This window comes from Colossoma macropomum, unplaced genomic scaffold (genome assembly GCF_904425465.1).
Source record: "Colossoma macropomum unplaced genomic scaffold, Colossoma_macropomum, whole genome shotgun sequence".
In the NCBI taxonomy this organism is placed as follows: domain Eukaryota; kingdom Metazoa; phylum Chordata; class Actinopteri; order Characiformes; family Serrasalmidae; genus Colossoma; species Colossoma macropomum.
The window spans coordinates 17,908,316-17,933,465 of NW_023494791.1; the positions used below are offsets into that span (position 1 = coordinate 17,908,316).

Below are 25,150 nucleotides of genomic sequence, written 5' to 3' on the forward strand. Positions count from 1 at the left end.
CTCCTCTAGCTGGAAAAGCCAGAAAGGAAAAATTTAAAAAGCTCCAGAAGGGTTTACTTTCTCTCTTTCACATTGTGACTGTCAAAATTCATGACAATCTCCACAAATATTGAGTCTACCCGTCATTTAACAAGTGATCTTAAAGTCCTGAATATAAATGGTGACATATATTATGAGTTGTATTAAACATGGCACAGGGCTGTCAGATTTGCTCCAATTCCATGAGTAAATGTAGCTTTAAGGCACTGAAGTGTGCTCTCCTAATGCTGGACTTTAGTATTTACTTTGCTGTCTGTCACTCCATCTAGTGGTAATATGAGGTAACTAAACCTTCATGATCAGGAATTGGAGAATTTCATCCAGAGCCCAACATGAGCATTGACCAGCAGAAACAAAAAGAGATATTATTAAGGAACTTTTATTGATTTTGCTGTAATAGTGTCAACTGGCATTGGCATCTTATTCAAATTAAAGTCAATTTAACAGGGTCTCAAATTCAGAACAAAAAACATTTTTTGTTAACTTTTTACAGGCAATATTATACCAGTTTAACCTAGAAAAGCCCCTGCTCAGGTATAAACTTGTCTGATGGGGCATGTTTGAATTCTAATGGTTCCAGTCAGTTAAAAATATGACACTTGTTTTTAAGGGGTTGAAAAGACACTGCGGGATTTGACAGCTCACGACAGTCTACAGCAGTACAATGAGCAAAGATGCTTCCCTTTGCTTTCATGAGCATTTCTCCTGATTTTGGACGTTTTTTTCCTCTTTCCCAATTCAAATCATTTAAACCAGAGGTGAAAGTTAGATTTAAAATGTGTATTCACAGATCTAAAATGAAAACAATAAGTTGGGAAACCTGACTAATCAGAGTTTAACAGAAATGTAAACCGTGAGCCATCAAATCCAAATTTCTTTTTGTTGATCAAATCACTGATCATGTTACATCCATTACACTGTTGCAAGCCCAAACCTTTCCACCTCCAAAGGGGGAAAAAAAAAACATGTCTCCAAAAAATATTAATGTATTCTCTTAAAACAAACAATCTTGATCTTAAATCCACAACAGGGAAAAGAAACACCTGTCAGAATATTGGGGAAAGGAAACTTGTTTAAGTCACAGCTGCTAAGCTTAGTAAAGTAAGGCATGGGTAAAGAGACTTAGCACAAGAGATCAACATGAGAAAAAGAAAACAGACAAAAGAATGATTTCAGCACAGAAGGTGTAAAGCAGAGAATGAGTTGTATTCTCTTTTAAGCCACTTTATAAGGACAATCTCTTGTGAAAATCTGAAACCTTCTCCATTTGCCATGAGGAGGCATGAAACAGAAATGAGGAACTTCACAGAAATATGACATTTTCTAATGCTGACATCTGAGCTCAGGATAAGAAACTCAAAACCATATGCATAGAGGAGCATTGGAAATGTTCAATTCAAGCTTCAAAACCTTTGATCTATCAAAAAATGAATGTCAAGTCATGGCAAAACTATCCATCTTCTCAAATGCTGCTTGATCACAAATTTCAGAGCAGCATTATCAATGACAGATAAAAGTAGGATAAATGACCTGACAACACTTCAGTGCTTTCCTACCTTTGATGCGGTGATGAGGGTTTGCTAATATGGTAGCAGTCTGAACGTGACAGTAGACGTCACAACTGGTATTAACGTTTCATAAATCCCTGTAATTTCACCTGTAAAAAACGCTAGAAGTAATGTATATGTTAGGTACATGATGTACGTGCATCTTGAGACCAGCTCTGGTTCTGGGAACCTTTCTACACATTACTCATTTATAAAGCATATTCAACCCTTCAGTCAGTCCAAAACTGTGCATGTTGTCATTACCTTTGACCAACAACTCATTCTGGGTCACCTGTAGTACAGTATTTCTTGTCTATCAGACTCAGTGACCACAAAGCTGATGGTGATGCTTCAAGTATCATCAGGATTCACTCACAATTCAAAGGTAGGGACAAACCGTATTGCTAGCAGGATGAATCAGATATTTCAACACATTCTCACTAGCTAAAGACAATCTGGTCAACCATTTTTTTAAATCATCCTTTTGACAAATTTTTGCATGAAAGCAAGAAAACGAGAAAGAATCGTGGATGATCGATATAGGGTAGTTTTATGTAGGAAAAAAGAATTTGTGTATCGTTTTGGTAGAATTCTGAGCAACTCAAATCTTTACTGAAGGTCCGGGGTTAGGTATGTTTATAAAACTATTTGCCCCACACTAAACTTGACTTGTGAACAAAACAGACATCACGTATGGATGTCTGAGTAATATAAAAGGCTTGGAATGAAAATGGAACTCTCCAAATTTGAGGCAAAATGTAGAATGTAAATCCTGCTGTCCCTAGTTAACTTTACTAGAAATTTTACAGACTAAAAATAAACCGAAAAGGATGATAACAAGGAGGCAACAGAATAGTGCATGTGTACTGATGAGTAGATATCTGAGTGACCGACACAGACTCAAGTTACAGTTGTACAAAGTAAAGCATTTTGGGTCCTTAGAGGGTATCTAACCGAAAAGTGAACTCTGAAAACAATTCTAAATTACCATGCATAAATCTCTGAAGGCTGTTTTGCAAAGTGAATCCGTTTCAATAAATCGTTGTATTTGGGCACTTAAAATACAGACTTTTTTCTCTTGCTGTGTGGCTTAAGCAAGTATAGCTGCTGGCAGCCCTGAAACCTAATCAAACAGATCAGAATCATTCATTAACTTTCAGGGCTCCAGCAGCCCATTGGGCCAGCATGTGTCAACTATCCCCATGGTTACTTAGCACCCAGCAGCTAGAGAGAGCTAAAGGAGAGGGCTCACAACATTGGTTTCTACAAGCCAAGCCACTGGCACATAGGTGCCAGGTTATTATTCGTTCATCATGTTGGTTCCTCTTCTTTAGATGTCCATCTCAAACTGAGCGTCCTCACCTGTAACAAGCAATGCAGGGAAAGATTTTAGTTACATTACTATTGTTGCAAACTGACACAGAACATAGAATGGTCCGTTTTACTCAAGAACTAGTGTAAATGCACAAAAATGTGGTAATCTGTGAGAGATGCATCAAACTTGATGAAAAGACAAACCTGGTCCTGGCTTCCCGTCATGGTTATTGAAGTTATTGGCTTCGTTCTTCTTGTTTTCATTCAGGACGTTTTGGCTAGTCACTCCAGGGATGACAGGCAGGTGTGCTGGAGGAGTCTGGGCAATAGGGGAATTACGCCGGTCTAACAGGAATTTACGGTCATAGATAATCCGGGTGCCTACAGACAAGATAAATGGATTAATACAAACAAATAGCCACCCAGTTTTCACATACCAAGCACATTACCCTTCTTCACAGTATAGAGTCATCCTTTCCAACTATGAACGATGTATACAAATGCTGACTACCGTACTCATTCATTTCAAAACACAATAAATGCACAGACATTACTACATACTTTCAGTCAAATAATGTGATTTATGCTTGTTGCTAAAATGTACACAATGAAAACATAATAATTTGTGTTTATATGTGATGTACTGTCACGGCTGCATAGCATTGTGGGCCAACTGCTGGTGCTAGCTGGAAGTACAAAGCTACATATTACACAACTACTGTCATCCAACACACGACCCTTCCCTTTGTTATCTATACTGTTACCGTCATGACTGTCAATCACTGCGCTGCAAACGAGCCAATCGCGTTATTTAAAGCGAAAGCAGAGGCGGTGCGAGAGCTTGTTTTTGTTTTGAACACGCAAGGCTTCCTGACAAAGCTAGGCCACACTCCAGCACCCAGCTGATGGATGCAAGCGACAAACGTCTGCTTGCAGACATCGTCGGGACACGAACAGAGCGCGTTAAACGTCATTACCTCCCGGGGTAGTTGAAAATAAAGTGCCTCCCGGAGTGGTGCAATAGTCGTGAGGTAGCTGCGTTGAGTCGTTGATCAGCACCGTCCTGGTCGGAATGGCCCTGCTTTCACTATGCTGACGACTGGACGACATGGCATTAGATTCGGGCACCCAGCAGTGTCGAACTAAAGTTGTACCCCGATGGAAGGTGGAACCCCGGGCCCTTTTCCCCTCTTTCTGTCTCTTTCCAAGGCTTTCTTGTCGTTCGACTTGTCCTCCCAGCCGTCAGCACCGTCCCTCCCTCCGCCAGGCAGGAAGCAAAGCGGCTCCGCGGGATATGAGCTCAGAGCTGGAGCTGAGCACGTGTTCAGAGGGGCGCTTTCCATTTCGACTCATCTGTGCACTTTTGATTAAGACTCGTGCAAATAGCCTGTACTGTAATAGGGATTATAAGCATTCAGAATGTTTACTTTTCATCATAAGTCCCCAAAGTTGTTCTAAGTAGTTTCACCTGTTTACATTCTTGCATTAGAATTACATGAAATTGTTGGATAGAATAAGTTACTATTTTTAATCTTGCTGGAGATGTGTTTAACAGCTAGACACAGTTACATACTTAGTAAATCCACAGTTTAAAGTGATAAAGCATATAATTGATACATTATGAAAAATTACCTGCAAAAAATGATGCAATATTCTCCAGTGGGGGGCGTTCTTTCCTCCGGTAGGTGGGGCAAGATGTTATGCTTGATTTTCCCTCATTGTGTGTTATGTCCTGTATATGCTAAACTCATGGTTTAGCTTAGCTTTACAGTTTTTAGGCATAGTTCTTAAGGTGGGCTTCTTCCCCAATCCACCCCGCCCCGAGTGCAGCCTTTGCAGCAGAAGGTTTAGCAAATATAAGCCTACACTACTTCTCCTATTCCATTACATACAGCAAATATGTAATGAAAACGATGCACCTCCCGTCAACTGGGATTATCCCTTGTGGAAGTGTCTAGGGGAAGTGAAGTAGGCCTTATTTTTCCGAATTGGGATGTTACCTTCAAGTGCGCATGTCTGTTTTGAAGTCCTCACTCTTCACACGTCACTGAATCGCTCTGTCTTTCGCCGCGAGTTTCTCGGAGACAGGTTTCCAGCCACCATGAGCTTCACAATTGAGGAAAGAGGAAACCCTAATACTCTGAGTTATAGGGTGTTTTACAGTGAGTGGGACAATTATTTTTTTTGTTTTAAGTCCTGAACTTTGTGTAGCGAAGGCGGTGTTTGCATGACTCTGCGCCGTATACTCCCACGTGTCGCATTCATTAGCTAGCTGCCGCCTTAGCCAGGTTTAAGTGGGATGTATTGCCGCATAACATTACAGTAGATTTATTATAGCATTTCTAATGTTATATTCCGTGGTTAATAGTGTTTTGAACGAGTAAATATATTTTTTGTGATTACATTTTAATTTTGGCTGATGAAACTTCCATTATCTGGGTTACTTTTTGTTATGTATGAGCTTCGTCATTGAAGGCGGAAACTTCTAAGATTTCAGTCTTATGCAGGCCTTTCAGGATTATTCAATAGAGGCTGTACAAAGAGGGCAGAGAACTCATTGAAATCGATATCGGCAGCAGGACAGACAGACAGGCACAATAGGTGGGAGAGATGGCGTATGTAGCTGCAGTGGGGCAACTGCTTGTCATTCAGCGTCTGCAGACCTCTCAGGGTGCAGGATACAGTATAGAGTACCTCCTAATAAACTCATTGTATTCGTTTTTTCTTTTTTAGCTCTAAGAAATCAGATATGTATGCCCTCATTGTGAAACATCTAGGCTAGTGCTGATAATCAATATTTTATATCTGTAAATGCTGACAGTGTTTTAAACGGCTGTATGCCAATAGGTGATAGAGAGCGACTAGGTGACTGGAAAGACTCAGCAGTGAGCGCTCATACACTGCATGGGTGAGTTGTTGTACCCTCATCCAATAAGAAAACGCCGCTTAAATTAATGAATTATTCTGTAAGAGTAGCTATGAGATTACTAGGTGTATTGTATATTTTACATGTTTTATGTTTAACTACTTGCCTTCAGGATAAATCAATTCTTGGAATCTTCATATGGAGGACATCATATGAAGAAAGAGAGAGTAAGGAAGGGCATGATTCATCAGGATTTCATATGGAGTCGAATAACAGGACAGCAATATAATGTTAGTGTAGCTATTTAAAGACTGACAGATGTAAACAAGCTTATTAGTTCTTAATATTTGAATAATATTAATGCAGTGCAGTGGGACTGATTCATTTAAACTGGAGTAAGGGCAGCTCTGTGGTGCAGTTTGGGCCTTTCTTTACGTCACTAAAAAGGATCGTAATCTGAGGAAGATTAGCTGAAAACAATACACCTAAGTAATATTTTTTCTCAGTCAAAAGCTTAAACAGTGTTGCCTACTGAAAACAACTTGAGAGTGGGAGTAGAAAAATATCAGGTCAGAAACGTACTGAGTTCTCTGTGGACCCCTAATAAGGGGCCTGAGCAACAGCAATGCTGACCTGGTCATAAAAGGGATTAAAGCGCAATGTGTGTTTTATTCGTTCACATTTCTTTCTTTACAAATACACGCTCAGTTCTGCCCATAACATAGTTATTGTGAAGTTTGATTTAGTGTCAGATTGGATGTGTTATATACCTTTCCATGTCAGTGAAAGACATTTTTGTTGATTCTCTTTCTAAACAGAAAACTCGGATGGAAAATACATTTCACCATTCCATGACATACCTATGTTTGCAGATGAAGCCCAGGTATTAATGCTAGTCCAACTGACTGGGAGTTCTTTTCTTTTTATCTTATATCTTTTCGATGTTTCTTTTTAAGCTTATTTTCCAACAATATTAATAGTTTATCTCCCATGAGATTTCTTGGGTAATCAGTAGTCATTTCACAAGCTTACAGTGTCTGCCATTTATTACTGTTTGTGCAACGAGTGCAGGAACTTTACCCTTCTAACACAGTGTTGAACATTTACGCTTCATTTATTCTTATCTTCTTTTTTTGTTTTCTTCTGATAGGATGTTGTCATTTTCTCATTGAATGCCATATGTTATGTTAGTTATTAACGTATGAGACTAAATATTATCTAAATCCCCAGTGACTTAAATTAACGGAATAATCTGTAGCCATAATTAGATATTGTACAGGAATGACTTGGAATGTAATTCAATCCACAGAACATTTTCCACATGGTTGTTGAAGTACCACGATGGACAAATGCAAAAATGGAGGTATGACCAATCATGATTAATCAGAATTCCATAACATGTAATTTAATCTGCAGATTTGAACTCATGTGGCTGTCTCCTCATTTTGTGACTGCACATGCATGTGCTGCACAAATAAATGGGTGCAGTAGTAATTAGCTAAATACTGACTTTAACTAACAACAGTGTCTTCCCTCTTATTAGAATAATAATTGCTTACTTTTCAGATTGCCACAAAAGACCCTCTCAACCCAATAAAGCAGGATGTGAAGAAGGGCAATTTGCGCTATGTGGCAAATGTTTTCCCACACAGAGGCTACATCTGGAACTATGGTGCAATCCCTCAGGTAAGGCAAATAAAAACCTTATTTTTTGTCTAAAATTTAGGCAAACCACTTTTCCAAAACTCTTTTGGAACAATGTAATCTGATCAGACAAAACAAAAATAGAACTCTTTAGCAATAATTTAGCTCATTGTGTTTGAAGAAAGAAGGGCTGCACATATGATCCCAAGGACACAATACAATAAAGTCTGGAGGTAGAAGCATCATTATATGGGGCTGCCTCTCTGCAAACAATAGTGGGGCATAACACGTCACCAAGGGAAACATGAATGGACTCCTGTACCAGGATGTAGTAAAAGAGAATTTAATCTTATCAGCCAAAAAGGGAAGAAGATGGACTTTCAAACAAGACAACGATCCCAAACGTACGACCAAAATAAGTCAAGACTGTTTTTGAAAACATATAGGTGCTTACATGGCCTAGCCCATCTCCTGACTTGAATTTCATTGGAAAAGTACTTGTTTCCCCTAACTGTATGTAAATAGGTACAGCTGAGATAAATCTACAGACATTTTTTGATGTGCAGAGAAGTAGATATCTGTGCACAGTGTCTGGGTATGTGTATTTGGTTGTGTTTGGAGATTTTAGATGGGAGCCTGATGCTCCTAACCACTGTGCTTACACCTCCCCCAGTTTGAATGCAGGGAGAACTGCTGTGACATAATTTAGAATTATTAGAAGGTTTAAATACAACAGGTTGTACCTTTTGACAGTTATCACTTACCTTATGGACAATTATGTGAACACTGTCTCTGTATCCACTAAACAACATTTACCCCTGACAGACATGGGAAGACCCTGGCCACACAGACTGTGATACAGGATGTTGTGGTGACAATGACCCAATTGATGTCTGTGAAATCGGTAGCAAGGTATCTATGTATTTTGTTTGTTAGTTTGTTTGTTTTGTTGTTGTTAATGTTTTTAAGTAAACCACATATAGCATGCCTCTTTCTCCATGCATGTGCATCTTGTTTTGGATGTGACTTTTAAGGTGTGCTCCCGAGGAGACATTATCAAAGTGAAAGTCCTGGGTGTTCTGGCGATGATTGATGAAGGCGAAACTGACTGGAAGGTTATTGCAATCAATGTTGATGACCCAGAAGCAAAGGACTTGAATGGTAATAAGTTGCTGAGTTTCCTGCTCTTCCACCCTGGTTTCATTAATGTGTAATCATTCTCATTTGATTCATGATCTGCATTTTAGATATTAGTGATGTTCAGCGACTTAAACCAGGCTACCTTGAAGCCACTGTGGACTGGTTTAGACGGTACAAGGTGCCAGACGGAAAGCCCGAAAACCAGTTTGCTTTTAATGGAGAGTTCAAAGACAAGGTACGTGTTCAGATCTAAAAGAAATTAACCATTTATTCTTATCAGTGTTTTCTACCCTTAATGTATTTAGAAGTGGTCAGTACCACATTTTCTGTTCCTATACTGACAATGAAACCTTGAGTTTCAGCTGATACCAGTAGCGGACATTATTTCTTTATTTTCTACAGTGGAGTTCGTTTAACCTTATTTAAAAGACTACAGTATTGTGTGAGTATTTATTCTGTTGTCATACTATGTCTCTTTGAGTGGAATGTTGATATTTACAGTTTTGGTCACCACTGACCTTATTCCCTAAATGTACTGTGTTCACCTCCAGCACTCTCAGCACTCCTGACCTGGGTGCTACTGCCTGAGCTCCAGCACACTCAGCACTAGGGGTGCGGGAAAAAATTGATTCTTAGATGCATCGCGATGCAAACATGAACGATTCTGAATCGATTCACAAATGTCAAAAATCGATTTTCTAAATATTTAGTTTATACCATAATGTTGACAGAACGCAAAAGGCGGAACCTGGAAGTGCGGAAGTGCAGCGCCCAGACACCCTGTGAGGTGCACATAGCAAAAACACACATGGATGAGCGAGAAATCCGACCGGCACCCTCTGCATTAAAAGCCAGGTTAGGTCAGGAGTCACAGCACAAATGATAAGAAGAGACATGTTGTCCTTTCAACAAAAATCAAACCACCTTGGCAGCCACAACATTTATGTCCAGTATGTCTCAGTATGTGTTAATGTCCTGCTGTAAGTTAGGTTAAAATATAAACGAAAATGCAGATTTACTTGGTTCTGCTTTAAGCTTCAGCTATAGCCGCTTTCCTTCCATCTCCACCAGAAAACTTTTCCTCAGAAGTAGATCAGTTTCTTGTAAAATGTTCGGCTGTTTTACGAGGCTGAAGTCGCTTCTTTAAGTCACTCCAGCTTCTTGTTCGAATTTTCCTGTTCCACCTTAAATTCTGATTGAGGTGCTGAATGTAAATGCAGCACCATTTACGGTGGAACAGGAAAATTTGAAAGAGAAGCGACTTCAACTTCGCAACTTTTTAGTGTTTGTTAGTCTCTTTGCAGATTTAGCTTGCAAGTAAACCAACAGCAGCGCTTACGAATGCGAATAATGCATCATTGCTAGGTGACCTGCAGTCTGCATGCCAGTTCTCAGTCGTTGCGAAACCGGGCTTTCGCGCTATGTTGCACACGTCCCGAAGATATTTTACTGACACAGTGATCCCCACTCTCTACAACGAGACCAAAACCTAAGTTATAAAATCACTAACGAAAACAGGCAGGTTGGCTGTAACGTGCTGCATGGACATCTGTTACCACTGGATCTTATTTTACCGTAACTGCGTATTTTATCGCAGATGAGTAGCAGCAGCGTCTCATGTGCTCCAAGCAATAGCAGTGAGTGAGAGCCTTCTAGTTCACTTGCCACATCACTTCCATTTGATATATTAATAAAATATATTGGAAGTAAATGCATTATAGACCATTACAAATACTTTGCTTTAAAAGTACCAAGTCCTGACACAGTAAGAAAATAGAAATCCTGTATTGAAAAAAAAAGATGTATCAAGATGCATCGATAATCGTTTTATAATCACATCGCAGCCCTCTGAATCGTAATGAATCGTAAGGTGCCTAGAGATTCCCACCCCTACTCAGCACTGTCTCCCCCACTGCTCAGCCCCAGCGATCTCAGTTTTGTCTCTCTTACTGCCCATGTCAGTTGCCTCTTTGACTGACTCCTGAAAATTACAGCATTTGCATTTCCTTTCATTGTTGACTGCAGCTGTAATTTCCCATCAAATTAACATTGACATAGTAGTGGTTGGGATTACTGTTTCTGCATGTACTTTTATTTACTGTCCTCATTGGGCAGGTATGAGTTGAGAACAGTGCTAAGTTATATTGTCTCTTGCTGCAGAACTCTGACTAGAATGCAGATAACTTATTTTCCACACTGGTTAAGCTAGATTTCCCACTTAGTGATAGCAGTGCAAAAGGTCTCATGTGTGTGGATGCATTGAAATTTGTCTGTGCACAGAATTTTTTTTTCCATCAATATCAGTTCCAGCTTTTTCTGATGACATTGTCCCAATACTGATACTGGGTATCAGATCGGTGCCATCTCTACTGCCTATTGACTCTGCAGGAAATGAACAGTATGTTTGTGGTACAGGTTTGCCAGATGTTCAGAGTGAGACCTAAAATGTGTTAAAGTCTATGCAGTACACTGATGATCTAATTTTTTTTAAATGGCTGACACCAGTGAACATTATCCAGTCATACTGTTTACTGATTCCCATTCAGGTATAAATTAACTTGTACCTTCTCAACGCAATCTAAAACTGATGTTCTGTCTAAACTCTTCATATCTGTTTGTGCATTTGTACTTATCAGCAAAGTTATTTATTTATTTGCTTGTTTACAGGACTTTGCCATTAAGACTATCAAAAGCACCCATGAGTTCTGGAAAGCACTTATCTCACAACAGAGCAATGCAGGAGGGCTGAACTGGTAAGCCCTTTAGACTGCTTTGTCTTGCTTTCTGTGTAGCTAGAAAATATGGAAGTTTGCTTTCAAATATGTTCATAAAGAGAAAAATCTATATAATGTAAGAATTTATTTGAATATGAAAATGCTCAGTGCAAAATTGAAAGAAGAGATTTATGAGATTTAGAGATATGACTAACTTGGGATTCTACATGCCTTACACCATGTCTGATTTCATTTGCACTATAAACTGTATACAATATTAATACATCGTTGCTGCCTCCTGAGTAAATTCTCAAGTGCAGTAATGAACATGCATAAAATTGTGATTAATTATGAAACATAAATATTGTTTTTAAGGGTGGCTGTGAGAGCAGGTTTTTGAGTACTTGTTCGGAAGCTCCAAGTATACAAAGCAATAGACTTCTTGTAAATTTAGATATTTCATCAGAGATATGAAGACAAACAGCAGTCCCTAGCCTTGATTTATTTATATGTGGGCCACTGTCCATGTTCTGAAAACACAGGCCTAGTTATTGACTTGCTTCCACACTGTCCACTTGTCGTTTACAGTGTCCAATCTGTACATCAGTCCTGAGGCTGTATAGTGCATTGAGCTATGACATATACTAGGTATCTATCAAAACATTGTGTCATAAAGACCGTTAACGTGACTTAAGATCAACATCAGAGGTTCAGGCACCTTAAAATCCAGACTTTAAATGCAGTTTTTGGATTTTCATCTGAATATTAGAGCCAGGTTTGTTGAAGCTGAAGGACAGCAGATCACCAGGACTACATTTGGGTGCCCTTGAGTTACATCAACAATTCAATTAACTTCCAGTCAACCTGGTGATCTGCTGTCTGGAAACCGGATTACAAATGTCTCAGCATCCCTCTGATGTAGTCATTCTCTGGGGTACTAGAACAGTGAATACAGTCTGTAAATCAGAATGATTTTTGTTCATATGTTAGTAGTACCAGCTTTTGTCACTGCGCTGTTATTAGTTACATTTGTTATGTACACTGGTGGCTACTGCATGATAACGTGCCACATGAGTGCTTTGTTTATTTACTCTTTTTTTTCTAGCTTAGTCCATCTGTAACATTAAAAAAATAAAAGAAATATAATGGAAAAAATGGTCTGGAAGATGTTTTGGAGCCAAAAAAGTGGCAGAACCCTACTGTAAAATGGTGTACTGCATGTGTGCAGTGCTTAGTTAGACTCTAAGCTCTATCAGTAAGACACATTGTATGACTTAATTAATTTTTCTTGACATCAGATGTATTATTATTAGGATTGTGACAGATGGTGTTGAGCCCCAGTGATGTGACAAATAACTGACTCATGAATGATGACTACAGATCTGTTTTTCCCCCCATGTGCTAATTTTCCCCTAATTTGTCTGTCTGTGCAGTAAAAACACTTGTGTATCGAAGGCAGGCACTCCGTTCTGCTTCTCACCGGAGGAAGCCAAAGCAGTCGTTGATAGTGTAAGGACTTTTTTCCTCTTTGCTTTTTTTTTGTTCTGTTGAACTCTTTTAATTCTCAGGTATGCATGTGGATGTCTTTCATTAGATATGGTCTTATTTGTGACACCCCAGCGCTTCAAATTACACAGTGACTGTTGTTGTTGTTGGCTGACAACAAAAATTAAGTGCTGGTGTAATTGACATACTTCATCCTGATATCCAACAGAAAAACAGATAAAATGTAGAGCATGTGAAAATTAAAGAAACCCCTATTAATTACCAAAACAAGTAAATGTGTAAACCTAGTCACAAAGTGGCTCACCAAGAACTCAGTAGTGAAGAAAAGCTCTCAAAACTTCATATCTCTGAGAGTACACCACACATGCAAAGCTTAAGCACTTATTAAAAACCTCATTTCTTGAGTGCAGTTTATTTGAAAGGAGCCTGTTGTGAGTGAGGATGTTTTAGGACCAAGAAGTAAGATGTAAATAGTTTCTTCATTCTTGTCTTCTGCATGTGGAATCTGCTTAGAGGCCTATTGAGATTCTGGACTTGCCAGTTTCCAGCCTGAAACCTAGAAAGATTTTGCAGAAGAAATCTGAGGTAGTACAGATCAAGAGTTTGCTGATGCATATGTATTACAAACTTCAGGATGTCTTGCACACAAACGATATGCAACATGACTTCCTAACTGAAATTGTATCCAGTAGCTTTTGTGACTTATACAATCAGAAGCTTTATTCAGCACATATCAAATGTTCAAGAAATTTCTCTACGAATAACCTACTTTTGAATTAAAGTCAAGGTGACAGGCTTTACTTTATGCATTGTAAACATAAGTCATTGCATCATTTCAAATCCAAAGTGCAGGAGTATAACTCTGCATACAAGCCCTGTCATTTCAGCTAGACCTACTGACAGTCATTTGAAGTCACTGTCACTGAAGAACAGAGTTTTTTTGTATTTTACAGGCAGTGGTGACTGAATTATCTAACATATGTCTAACAGTGTCATTGTTGTCTTGATCAGGGCTTGCAATAAAAGAAGAAAAGGGAAGAAAATATTCCACAGTGAAATATTAAAAATGTTGTGACTGTAAATTTAATTCATGTCAAAGATGAGCCAGTGGAAAAAAGCTGCTTCTGAGGCTTACTAACCCTCTAACAGCTGACGTACAGTAGCCTCACTCCAGCACTGCTTTACAGCCTAAACTAAACATTACTCAAATCATCGAAACAGTAAGAATAATAATTTGAAACACTGGACAAATGAAATTAAAACTTGAAGTAGACTAAAATGCTATCAGGCCTTCAAAACAGGTTATGAATTGTAAGAGAATCTCCTGACTGTCCGAGATCCAAAGCAGAGACAGATCCTGACCGAGTACAGGTTCAGTGGCCACAGTCTGACCATAGAAAAAGGTAAATATAGAAAATCCTGACTGCTTAGAGAGGAATGACTGTGTTCACTGTATGACAGATGGGGTTGAGAAAGAGAAGCACAAAAGATCCAGAATTTTTAAAAACTAACACAAGTTGAAAAATGACAGTATTTTTGGAGAGGAGCACACAACTCCTCTCGCTGCTAAATATGTAACATGTCTGACTGCCTGAGATATCTAGTGGGTAACACACTCCTAACTCCAATCCTACTGATCCCCTTAAAAAAATGGTTCTTCAAGGGTTTCCAAAATGTTGAATTCAGCACATAAACAGTGATTGTGCATTAAAATGTGCAGAAGTGTGTTCTCTGTAGAAGATATGTACTTATATTCACTCAACAAAATCACGTAATTTTCCCAGGGCTGCCTAAACTTTTGCATGTGACTGTATGCATGGTTTGCTAACAATTAGAATAATACTAATTATTATAATTAGTTATTAATATTGTTATTATTGTCAGTATAGTTGTTGTTGTTATTGCCACTGTAATTCTGCAATACTGTACTTGAAACAGTCATGCCAATAAAACTATCTTTGAATGTGAACTGGGATATTGATGTTGATTGTAGAGAGCTAAATGTTTTCCAGGCTTCGGTCTAGGTGTTTGCACTACACTAGACTTTGGGTCTTCGTATCAGGTTTGATTGCACAAAAGGTTCATTCTTTTTCTGTTTTTTTCCCACACTTCCAGACTTCTCCTTTGGGAGATGCAGGATCCATTCCAGACTCAGGTATGCAGGCCTTTTTAATTGTGTGTATTGGATTGTTTGCTTGCTTACTTCTTGCTAGCTTTCTTTGTTTTGCTCTTTCACTGCATTCTAACGTCTCCTTTGGCAGAAATAGCTGTCAGCTAGGAAAGATGCTTATACCATTAAGAATCTCACTCACACTCATTTATAATAGGAGTCTTTAAATTTTTGGTGATTGTGCTTACATAGTTTTCCTCCCAAACAACCTGCGGTATATTCTTGCATGGCAAGTTTTTCAGGTATTAAAACTAGTTTAAAGTTGCCTAGTGCTGTTTTTGTCCTGAAGGTAGTGCTGCATCTCTGAACCAATGAGTCTCCAGCATTCCTCAAAAGCGCAGGCTGAAAATGGGGCAAAAGGCAGCTTCTAGCCAGCAGTTAACCTAATGCTCGCTTATGACATTTTGCATACATGGATTTTTAATTTCTCAATAAAGCTGTTTGCCTCCTAGTACAAAGAAATGTTGGACAGCTTTAAATGCAGTTACTTAACCTTAATTTTCTGTCTTCTTTTTCAGTTGACAAATGGTTTTATTATGAGAAGTGATGGAAGAACAATACACCATGGACCAGTCTGATCTCATCTATTTAGAGTATGTATGTGTAGGGACAGATGGGTAATTTACAGGGTCTAGAAAGTGTCATGATAGCTGTGAGAAGTTAACGTCTTGCTAAATTTATTTTTCAATTATTTAATCAAGGTGTCATTAGATACTGTATACTGTGTAACAGAGAACTCAACAGTCTGGTCAAACTCAGGTACTGTATGATTGATTTAATAAAGTCTTCTGTTATGACATTTTTCTGTTGCTTTCTTTCTGTTTGTATTGTATTCTTACAATTAATATACTGTTGTCATTTTACAATTTCAATACATTGAAGTACTTGAAACCTGCATTGCAGGCATTGAAGAAAGTGTGTAGAACGTGATGGTTTTTTTCAGCAGTAGAACTGCAGATGGTGCAGTAGCTCAACCACACAGTCTTCTCCTGCTTTCCACAGCAATTTAACTCTCCACAACAAGAGGGCGCTGTTCACAGCTTCTCCCTCACTAGTGCTACTATACGTGGCTGTCCGGCACAAGCGTTTTGTTTACCTGCAGCTTTAAGTTAGAGATTCTCTACTGTTGATCACACCCCCTATTGGAGTTCGTTATAGCAAGCACGGTAAAGCCACTAAGTACCTCAGCAATTCCTTCGAAGCGTCAATTTTCGACGAAGAAGCTGACGGGCGACCCAAAGAGACAAAGAGGTGGGTTGTGTTAAAGGATATTTTAAGTTCAAAAATTTTAATTTAATTTAAATTTACCCCAAATTCTATAGATTACGACTCGTATAAAATAATGGAATGATTGTTGTGAGGTGTAACGACATTTCCAGTAGAGGAGAAATGGAGGAATACTTTCTGTTCTTTGTTACTTCCAAAGAATTTATAAAAGTAAACAACTAAGATATCTATGAGTCCCGCTGAACACAGCATTCTGCTAGATTCCCTTCTTTTTTAAAAAAAAACCTGGGATGTTGAGGCGAATACTCTTCTTTAACGATACTGACTTTTACTGCTCGGTGTGACGTTAGTTTAGTCGAACAGCTTGACGTTCAACAGAACCTCCAGCTATCTGATAGTTCAGTGTAAAATGTTTAAAGGAGGTTACCACAGTACAGACCCAGCCCAAATGTAGTTCGGTCGTTTAACAGTGGGCCTTTTACATTTCATAATGGCTTCGTGGTCAGAAAGTCTCTGTCATTTGAGTGACAGATGTGTCTGTATGCCATGGTTGCATGGTGTCAAGTAGCGAGTGTCAGTATCCGTCCGTAAAAATAGTTGTGAAAGTTGCGTGTAGGACACACGAAAATACTAGAGCCGTTTTTTTCTGTAAAATAAAAAGTGTGTCGGAACCACGTGAGCATTGTGGACCATAATCCAGCAGTCATGCAGAAAGTTTTAGCAGCTTTGTGAAAGTGCTGTTAGCGGCTTGCTCACGCGTTAGATTTACTTGGTTAAAGCGCTTTGTCACCAAGGTAACATAAACGTGATAGTACGTTTACGCATATTAGGACCTTCAGCGCTTATGATGTACTGTACATTTTAAAACATACTGTAGGCTTTTCAGGTATACTAACTTAGATAAGAGCTGCAACCTGATAAAGTTGGCTTGGGACTGAGTAAAACACTTCATTACTGAGTCACTGCTTATCTGTTTGTTTGACATTGTTTCGCCATAGAATCGCAGCGGAATGTCTTTCATATGGGATTGGATCTACAGAGGATTCAGTGGTGTTTTACACATATTAGGTAAAGTATCATCACTGATGTATCAGTCAGACTTTTCTCCCACTGGAATTGTGCTATTATATGACCAGAGGTGGGTAGAGAAGCTTAAAGCCGTACTCGAACATAATAATTATAACCACTATGAATAATGAAATAAAAATGTAATGTTATAATAATAATATTAATGACAGTGCATATATATATATATATATATATATATATATATATATATATATATATATATATATATATATATATAATAGTGCTGATTCATTCACTTTAGTAAAAGCAAACATACATTTTCTTTTTCAGGACTGTACAAAAAGACTGGGAAGCTGGTTTTCCTTGGGTTAGACAATGCAGGAAAAACAACATTACTCCATATGCTCAAAGATGACAGACTTGGACAGCATGTTCCCACGCTTCATCCAAGTAAGTATTTATTGGTTTTGGGTGCCCCACAGATAGGAACCACAGGGCAATATGTGGTGAAAGACTTTGTAAATGTCGTAATTTATTAATCTCTATGGTGAATGTCTGTCGTGTCATTTCTATCAGCTTCAGAAGAGTTGACAATTGCGGGAATGACTTTCACAACATTTGATCTGGGTGGACATGCACAAGGTAAACACAGAAATCCAGCAATGAAGACTTCACGCTGCTAAGGGGACACTGAATTACTGTATTGCATGCTTAATATAAGCTTCATAAAGGATGTTATTTTAAAGACGCCCTTTAAAATCAGTGTCCGGAGTGTTGTGTGGGGTAATTTATTATCTGCATGATTGGACAGCTTTTCACTGTGTGGGGTCACTGGGGTCATTTTTCGCTGACATTCTGCAAATGTATATTCATTTTTCAACTACAGCAAGAAGAGTTTGGAAGAATTACTTACCAGCCATTAACGGAATAGTCTACCTTGTGGATTGTGCTGACCATGAGCGTTTACTTGAGGCTAAAATTGAACTAGATGTAAGATCTTATTTATTACTTACTTTTTTTTTTTACATTCTTAATGATTTATGTTCTTTGCCTTTAGTTGAATTGTGTTTCACACAACTGCTGAATATTTGTTAAGTGACTGAATTCTTCCTCCTTTTTAGTCCAAGGCAAGATCAAGACGTGTAGCCTACTTTGTACGAAAACTGCAAACGGCTGATATTTTCTTGAATTATAGGCTCTTTTAACTGATGAGACCATCTCTGATGTGCCAATCCTCATTCTGGGAAATAAAATTGATCGACCGGAGGCAATTAGTGAAGATGCACTGAGGGGGATGTTTGGTCTGAATGGACACACTACTGGAAAGGTAATAAAATAAATATTTCATAAGCCATATGAGATTCTTAAACATGATAAACTAATTTAAATCTGTAGTTGGGAATTGCTTCCCAGGATGAGCCCAGTAAACATATATTTTTTTTTACAGTTTAGTTGTGATAGTTCTGGCTGTTTTTCTTTCTGTTGCTGTAGTGTCTAAAACCAGCTTGCCTTTTGCATCGGATCCTTTACTTTCATTTGAAATGAATATTTGCTGATTGTAATTGTTTGAAGCGACTGGTGAGAATTCTAAACGGTCTTTGTGTTTGGCCTTAGGGGAATGTGTCACTGAAAGAACTGAACCTGAGGCCAATGGAAGTTTTCATGTGCAGCGTTTTAAAGAGGCAAGGATACGGGGAAGGTTTCAGGTGGCTTTCTCAATACATTGACTAATTAGAAGAATCAGTGTTACTGAACGATTTAATACCCCAAATCCACTTCCCCCTATTTATTAAATGTTCTGACTCAGGAGTACAAACCATTTTAACACAATGAAAAATGAATGTTATGTTAGTGATGAATGCTTTTGATCTGAGCCTTAAATATATTCTTTTCTTAAGACTGCAAGAATGTCTATTATCACATAAGGTTAGTGGTGATGAGATGAATTTGCATGCAGATTTTTGTAGTTTCCACTTCTGTATACAAGGAACGAAGTAATATAGCATATATGGTAGCATTTCACAGAGCAGGATCATTTTGAGAAGACAACAAAATAATTCTCATTAAGGACTTTTTTTGCTTTTAGCTTTAATGCCTGTTACATAGCCTGCCTTAGAATTACAGTACTGTGCCTTAATGTTCATCTATTTGCAACAGTGTTATCAGTTGGGACTAGATGATTATTAATTGTGCCATGCGATATCCATGTCATATGGAGAGAAAAGCTTCAGTGGAAAGAAGTGCAATAAATAGCCTTACATATATATTTTTAACTTTATCAACATTTTATCACCTCTGTGCCTTAATGCTGGTGGTGTGTTAGTATGGTAGCATCACTTTGGTCTTTCACTCCTTCACAAGAAGCAGCTCTATCTCTTACCTGTGGATATATGAGGCTGTATACATGCTTAAATAAACATTTAGTTTAGGTTTAACACTGAAACTTAGGCTTTGTTATTTGACCTTTACATGTAGTTAACATTTTTATATTTTAAATATTGTATGTACAGCAGTTTAAATTATGCAGCGCACCCCCATCTCCCCCACCCCAGCTTGTTTTTCAGTGTTAAACTACCTGATTTGTGCAGTAATGAGTACTTTTTGACTATCATTATTTACATGCAGTAATGATACGAGAGTACATGAAAACAATTGAAGACAAACTTCCAGAGAACGAGCTCATGTGCAATACACAGAATGTCATATTAATAAGTCACTTTTCATATGCAGTATTTGTACATATGTGAAAAGATTTTGACTGCTTACACTTGAAACTTAAAATTATGCTGCAAATGGCACCGCTTTAATGGCATGTTTTGGTGGAGACAAAAATAAATATCTTTTAGATTCTACTTATATGGTTTTTATTCTTTGTTCTGCCAGTCTTTTGCATTACAGTATATTGTATTAAATAAATTAAAATAAAGTGTATTGGAAATTAATTGTAGGGCAGATTCAAATGTTATGGGATGTCAGGTCATAGGGGCAATAAACTGGCTAGTGTATTTATTTAATCAACCATAAAACACACTGTCCGATATGCATGGCCCTGCATGAGTAACTCTCTATGTTTTTCTGAGCGTTACAAAGTGGAAAAAACCAGCTTTTTTCTGATTGTCAGTGTGTTCATTTACATAGTGGGTTTGCATAAATGCAAGGCTTAAAGGATTCAACTTTGCAAAAGGAACAGCAAAATGAGATCCTATGTAATTTTATTACATTTTTCATTTACAATACCTCTACACTAATTCACTGGCATTAAAAAATAATAATAAATTATTTTTATTAATAAAAATAAATTAAAGAACAGTGTATTGAAAGTAGTTGCACGGCAGATATATAGATTATGCCACATGAGGCTGTGGGGGACACTTTAAGAAACGTATTCCAATTTCAGCTGGTGATAACCAGCGTATTCTTTTTAAACAAGCAACAAGAGGATACTGTTAATAGGCTATATATTATTATATAAGTAACAGACTGTCCATTACACCTGAATCCACCCTACATATTCTCTCTGTGTGTGTGTGTTGCCCAGTGTATTAACAATTTGCATTGTTTAGTCTAAGAGTATTCAAATTTGCAGAAGGAACAACAAAACCTAGGTCTTTTTTTCTACAGTAAATTTCAATATGAAAATTCATTATTATTCAACACCAAATTTTGAGGATTACAAGGTTTCAATGTGAACATGAAGAAACAAGCAGGATCAAACAACATTGTGTGTTTGTGTGTGTGTGTGTGTGTGTGTGTATAGCCATGAAACAAAGACACGACATTCATGTTTCAGTAGGAAGAAATATAACAAATTTAGGCAGAAAGATTTTAAAAAGAGAATTAAATTTGTCCTCTTGTTGAAAACGTTTTAATTTCGCACATATATGCAGTTTGCCTTTTCTTGGTCACGCTCTGCTCTGGTCCAATGAATAAACGTGATACTAGAATGTCATACCGGGTAGCCAATGGGATACAAGCTACACTATGACGCGCTAAACCAGTGACAACAGCGCCTAAAGAGTTTCGGCTCTGTCCTGAAATGCGGATCAGTCTAAATCTGTTCTGAAGTCTCTAGACCGAATCTGCTGAAGCTTTCGAGTGCTGAATGTCGCCTGCTGGGTCTTTTACTGCTTTTTACTGTTCTGGGTCTTTTGGGGTTTATAATGGCGGGTTGTGTTCAGTCATTTTAGACGAATAGCTGCACTAGCATGTCACTGTCACTGGGGCTAAAGTTGAGCTCACCATGTTAGTACTGAGTCAGAACTGCTCTAACGAGACCAACACAATAGACTTACAAACTACAACAGAGGCAGACTAGACCTCAGAGTCGGTATTGTCTGGTATTCCCGTGGAGAGCGCCGTGTTTACAAGTGAAAAAATGTCCGTGGAGCGGACTTGCTGTGTTGTCACTGTTTCAGAGAGCAGCTGCAGTCCGAAGCAGCGAAACCCGCTGAGCTGTAGCGGAGTCATTTTGAACGAGCAGTCTGGGATTGTGCTGTGCAGCGGTCTGCTGTTTTCTCCTTTCTTAAACTACAAAGAATACATAAGCCCAGACCTAACAGTACTGCATGCTAATAACTTTAGTAACAAGATGCAAGTTTCCATATATCATGCAGATATGACAGCAGACGAAGGCACAAGCAAGCTGAGCCTAAAGAATGGACACCAAAGGCAACCCCAAAATGCTGAGCTTCTAATGATGGTGAACTGCATGGAGTTTCACAAGGCTCTTCAGTCAATATTCATTGAAGCAGAAAAGTGGAACTTCTATAGTGGTGACGAGGACACTGAAATTCTCTTCGACTCCATTTTTTTAAGTTGGTTTGCAGTCCTCAGAATACCTAGCCTGGCCACAGGTACCCAAGGTGATACTGTACCTTGGGTAAAGAGCACAACCCTTATAAAAGGCCATTCTGTCCTTGCATGTGGCTCTCCATTTGGTTCCTTCTGTCCAGATCTCTTCATGAGTACCCTTAGCAAAGGCATCGTGAGTAATTTGGCAGGGGAGGAGAATGCATTGATCTTGACTGATGCCCGCTGTCTGCCTGGCACCGAAGGAGGAGGCCTATTTGTCAGTAATGGAGAAACACCGCATCTTGTAGGTCTTATCACTTCACCGCTGTGTTGGAAGTCGAATGAATGGATTGGCCTGGCATTAGTGTGTTCTTTCCACTTAATTTTGAAAAACATACTACAGGCTGTAACTTCTCATCAGTCACTGAGAGAAATCTCAGCTTTCATGGACATCCCTCAAGTCTCATCCAATGCAAACCAAAGGTCAGCCAATGAAAAGTACCCCATGGTGGCTGTGGTTGAAAGTGGCCAGCTGTGGGGTTCTGGAATACTCCTAAACCCAAATACAGTTTTAACCTGCAGACATGTGGTCAATGGAAAAACATTTCTACAAGTCAGAGTCAATGCCAGAGAAAGGTAATCCCATGAATCCTTTCTATTGGAACAACTTTGTGGCATGAAAAATACAATTTTAAGCTGCACAATATCTTCACAGTGTGATATGTCTGTCTTTCCTCAGGTTTCTGACAGTGACTGGTCGGGTACTCTACTCTTCAAAGGCATCTTCTCCATATGATGTAGCTGTGGTGCAGCTTCAGGAGCCCTACTCAGATGTTGTGGTGCCACAATTAGCTACCAGTTATCACCTGGGTAAGCTTGCATAATTTATGTAAACCATTGCAGGCAAACTGATACGAAGGGTGCGCTCTGATTTTGAAACGATAATTTTTATAGGCTAGTTCTTTGGTTTACAATCCTGCACCAGCTTGTGTTTGAAACCTAAATTTGTAAAACCTTTGTAACTGTAACACCACAGTTGTAAAGGACAGACTATTGTTAAATCTAATACATCTAAGTTATTTTATTCATAACAATATTCTGTTTAATTAGCATCTACCAAGGTAACATTACCTTGTGCAGTGCTGTTAAGCATAAAATATCTGCTTATTTCTGCCTGTTTATAGGTGAAGATGTGGTTGTGTTGGGTTATGGTGCATTAGGTAAAACCTGTGGCCCATCAGTGACCTCAGGGATCATTTCCAGAGTCATCACCCAGAAAAACAAGCCAGTGATGCTTCAAACCACATGTGCAGTGCAGTGTGGAGCCAGTGGTGGTGCTGTTATCCGTGCCAGCACTGGGGAGTTGCTAGGTAACTTGCAACGTTTCAGATTATAGTCTGATCAATCCATGCAGCAAAAATAGGTCCATTACATGACTGTAAAACACTCTCAGAAGCTTAGCATGTTCAGCATATTATTGAGTATATTATGTTAAGTTTTAATCCATGCCAGCATTTTAACCGTCAACATGACTTTAAATGTGCAGTATTGTCTGACTTTACTCAGTAGGGGGCATCATTTAACCAGTATGAAATTTGGAAAAAAGGTAAAGTCTAGAAAAAGCATTCAGTTTTTGACTTTGCCTATAAGATTTAAACAGGTCAATTATTTATTTTTTTTTATCTGTTTGTCTGCCTGTACGGTCATATTTCTTTTGTTTGCTTTTGTCCAGGTATCGTGTCCAGCAATACAAGAGACTTTGCAGCAAAGGTTACGTATCCTCACTTAAACTTCAGCATCCCTCTTTCTGTTTTGGAGCCACTACTGGGCCGCTTCGCCCAGACAGGAGATGCTTCTGTATTTCAGGTTTTGGACAGTGTAGAGGATGAGATTAGGAGAGTGTGGAGACTTCAGATTCCACAAAGTAAGCTGTGAATATTTCCTTTTTATTCATATAGAAAGTGCAAATGTTCACCTTCCTTACTGTTTGCCTATTAGTACATTCCCACCACAGCATTCACAGACAGACTACTCTACTTTTGAGTGCTGACGGTTCAGTCTATTGTAAAAATAGAAAAGTCTGTTGATTATTCTGTATAGCTTTAAGTAAACAAAGGATATTTTGAGGACGTTTTGATTGTTGTCCATAGGTACTGAAAGTGATGATGACAGATTAGTAAAGAGACTAATTCCTAATAATTCTGTTCTGATAAGAAAGGAAAAATCAGTGTAGATTGTATCAAGGAATAGTTATAACATATTACATTCCCAAATTAAGTGTACTGTTTCAGTGTTCAAAAGGGACAAAGGGATATAAAGTTGACTCTGAAGTTCTTTGTAACCAGGAATCTTTAAAAGTCAACCATGTGACAAGCAGTTAGGCAGTAATAAGTGAGTTACAGGTGTGACGCAGTGAATGAAGTTGCAACTATATGACAAACCATATGAAAAGCTTTTAAAAAAATTTTGCCCCCTAAAATACATTTGTTTCTCCTTGTAACATATTGCTTCACTTGGTTGATATCAAATCAGCCATGAAATAGGTGCAGAACATCGGAGAATTTAAAGTGCCTAAGAGATGTGCTTATTCATGCACATCATTCTCATATATTACTTCTGCCTTAGGAGATGGTGTGGCCATTTGAATGAAAGTAAGTGAATATGGGGAAAGCCTGTTTAAAGTAGAAAAAAAGCTAGATTGAAAAGACTTGCTGCTGTGCTGCCATAGGCATTTCTCTCTGATTGAAGACAAAGCACTGATTACTGCTGTCGTGGATGACTCACTGGTCCATTTATTCCAGACAAGGTCTGTGTCTAGCTAACTGGACCTTTCATCGTCTTGACCGGAAATCAAAATAAAGTCTGTAAAGTGGAGACATTGTGTCACATTTCTCCATGCACATCTTCACTGTTTCATGTGTCCTCACATTGTAACAATGCCTCATTAAAAGTTTTTTTTCCCAATTTTTCTCTTTTTCTTCTTGATTTTTTTCTCTTCCAGTAAGGTTTTTTCTCTTCCAGTAGTTTTATCTTAGTATCCAATGTCAGAAATAAAAAAAACAGACCCAAAAAAAACAAAAAAACAGAATTGTTTTCCCCTCACCAATTTTCTCAATAAATATTGTTCATTGCCAGTTCTGACATCTGTCTAGCTAATAGCCAT

General features: G+C 38.4%; 4 protein-coding genes across 4 annotated transcripts; 3 read left to right on the plus strand and 1 right to left on the minus strand.

The window, feature by feature from the left end:
- Positions 1-402: 402 nt before the first annotated feature.
- eif4ebp2 (eukaryotic translation initiation factor 4E binding protein 2) lies at positions 403-4,166 on the minus strand. The gene is made up of 3 exons (XM_036574206.1): positions 3,878-4,166; positions 3,105-3,281; positions 403-2,948 (listed from the first exon to the last, which is right to left on the minus strand). Exons 1-3 carry the CDS (start codon positions 4,008-4,010, stop codon positions 2,917-2,919), a joined length of 342 nt encoding a protein of 113 aa, XP_036430099.1. The 5' UTR covers positions 4,011-4,166; the 3' UTR covers positions 403-2,916.
- Positions 4,167-4,900: 734 nt separating this feature from the next.
- Positions 4,901-15,739, plus strand: ppa1b (inorganic pyrophosphatase 1b). Its single transcript, XM_036574204.1, has 11 exons — positions 4,901-5,062; positions 6,585-6,649; positions 7,076-7,129; positions 7,333-7,452; positions 8,236-8,322; positions 8,445-8,571; positions 8,658-8,785; positions 11,218-11,303; positions 12,698-12,773; positions 14,886-14,925; positions 15,459-15,739. Exons 1-11 carry the CDS (start codon positions 5,002-5,004, stop codon positions 15,485-15,487), a joined length of 873 nt encoding a protein of 290 aa, XP_036430097.1. The 5' UTR covers positions 4,901-5,001; the 3' UTR covers positions 15,488-15,739.
- Positions 15,740-15,981: 242 nt separating this feature from the next.
- sar1ab (secretion associated, Ras related GTPase 1Ab) lies at positions 15,982-20,048 on the plus strand. The gene is made up of 7 exons (XM_036574205.1): positions 15,982-16,191; positions 17,166-17,235; positions 17,527-17,646; positions 17,773-17,838; positions 18,083-18,186; positions 18,392-18,523; positions 18,811-20,048. Exons 2-7 carry the CDS (start codon positions 17,178-17,180, stop codon positions 18,925-18,927), a joined length of 597 nt encoding a protein of 198 aa, XP_036430098.1. The 5' UTR covers positions 15,982-16,191; positions 17,166-17,177; the 3' UTR covers positions 18,928-20,048.
- An 898-nt stretch (positions 20,049-20,946) lies between these two features.
- Positions 20,947-24,951, plus strand: tysnd1 (trypsin like peroxisomal matrix peptidase 1). Its single transcript, XM_036574200.1, has 4 exons — positions 20,947-22,623; positions 22,727-22,857; positions 23,172-23,357; positions 23,720-24,951. The coding sequence occupies exons 1-4, from the start codon at positions 21,572-21,574 to the stop codon at positions 23,920-23,922; spliced, it is 1,572 nt and encodes a 523-aa protein (XP_036430093.1). The 5' UTR covers positions 20,947-21,571; the 3' UTR covers positions 23,923-24,951.
- The last annotated feature ends 199 nt before the right edge of the window (positions 24,952-25,150 follow it).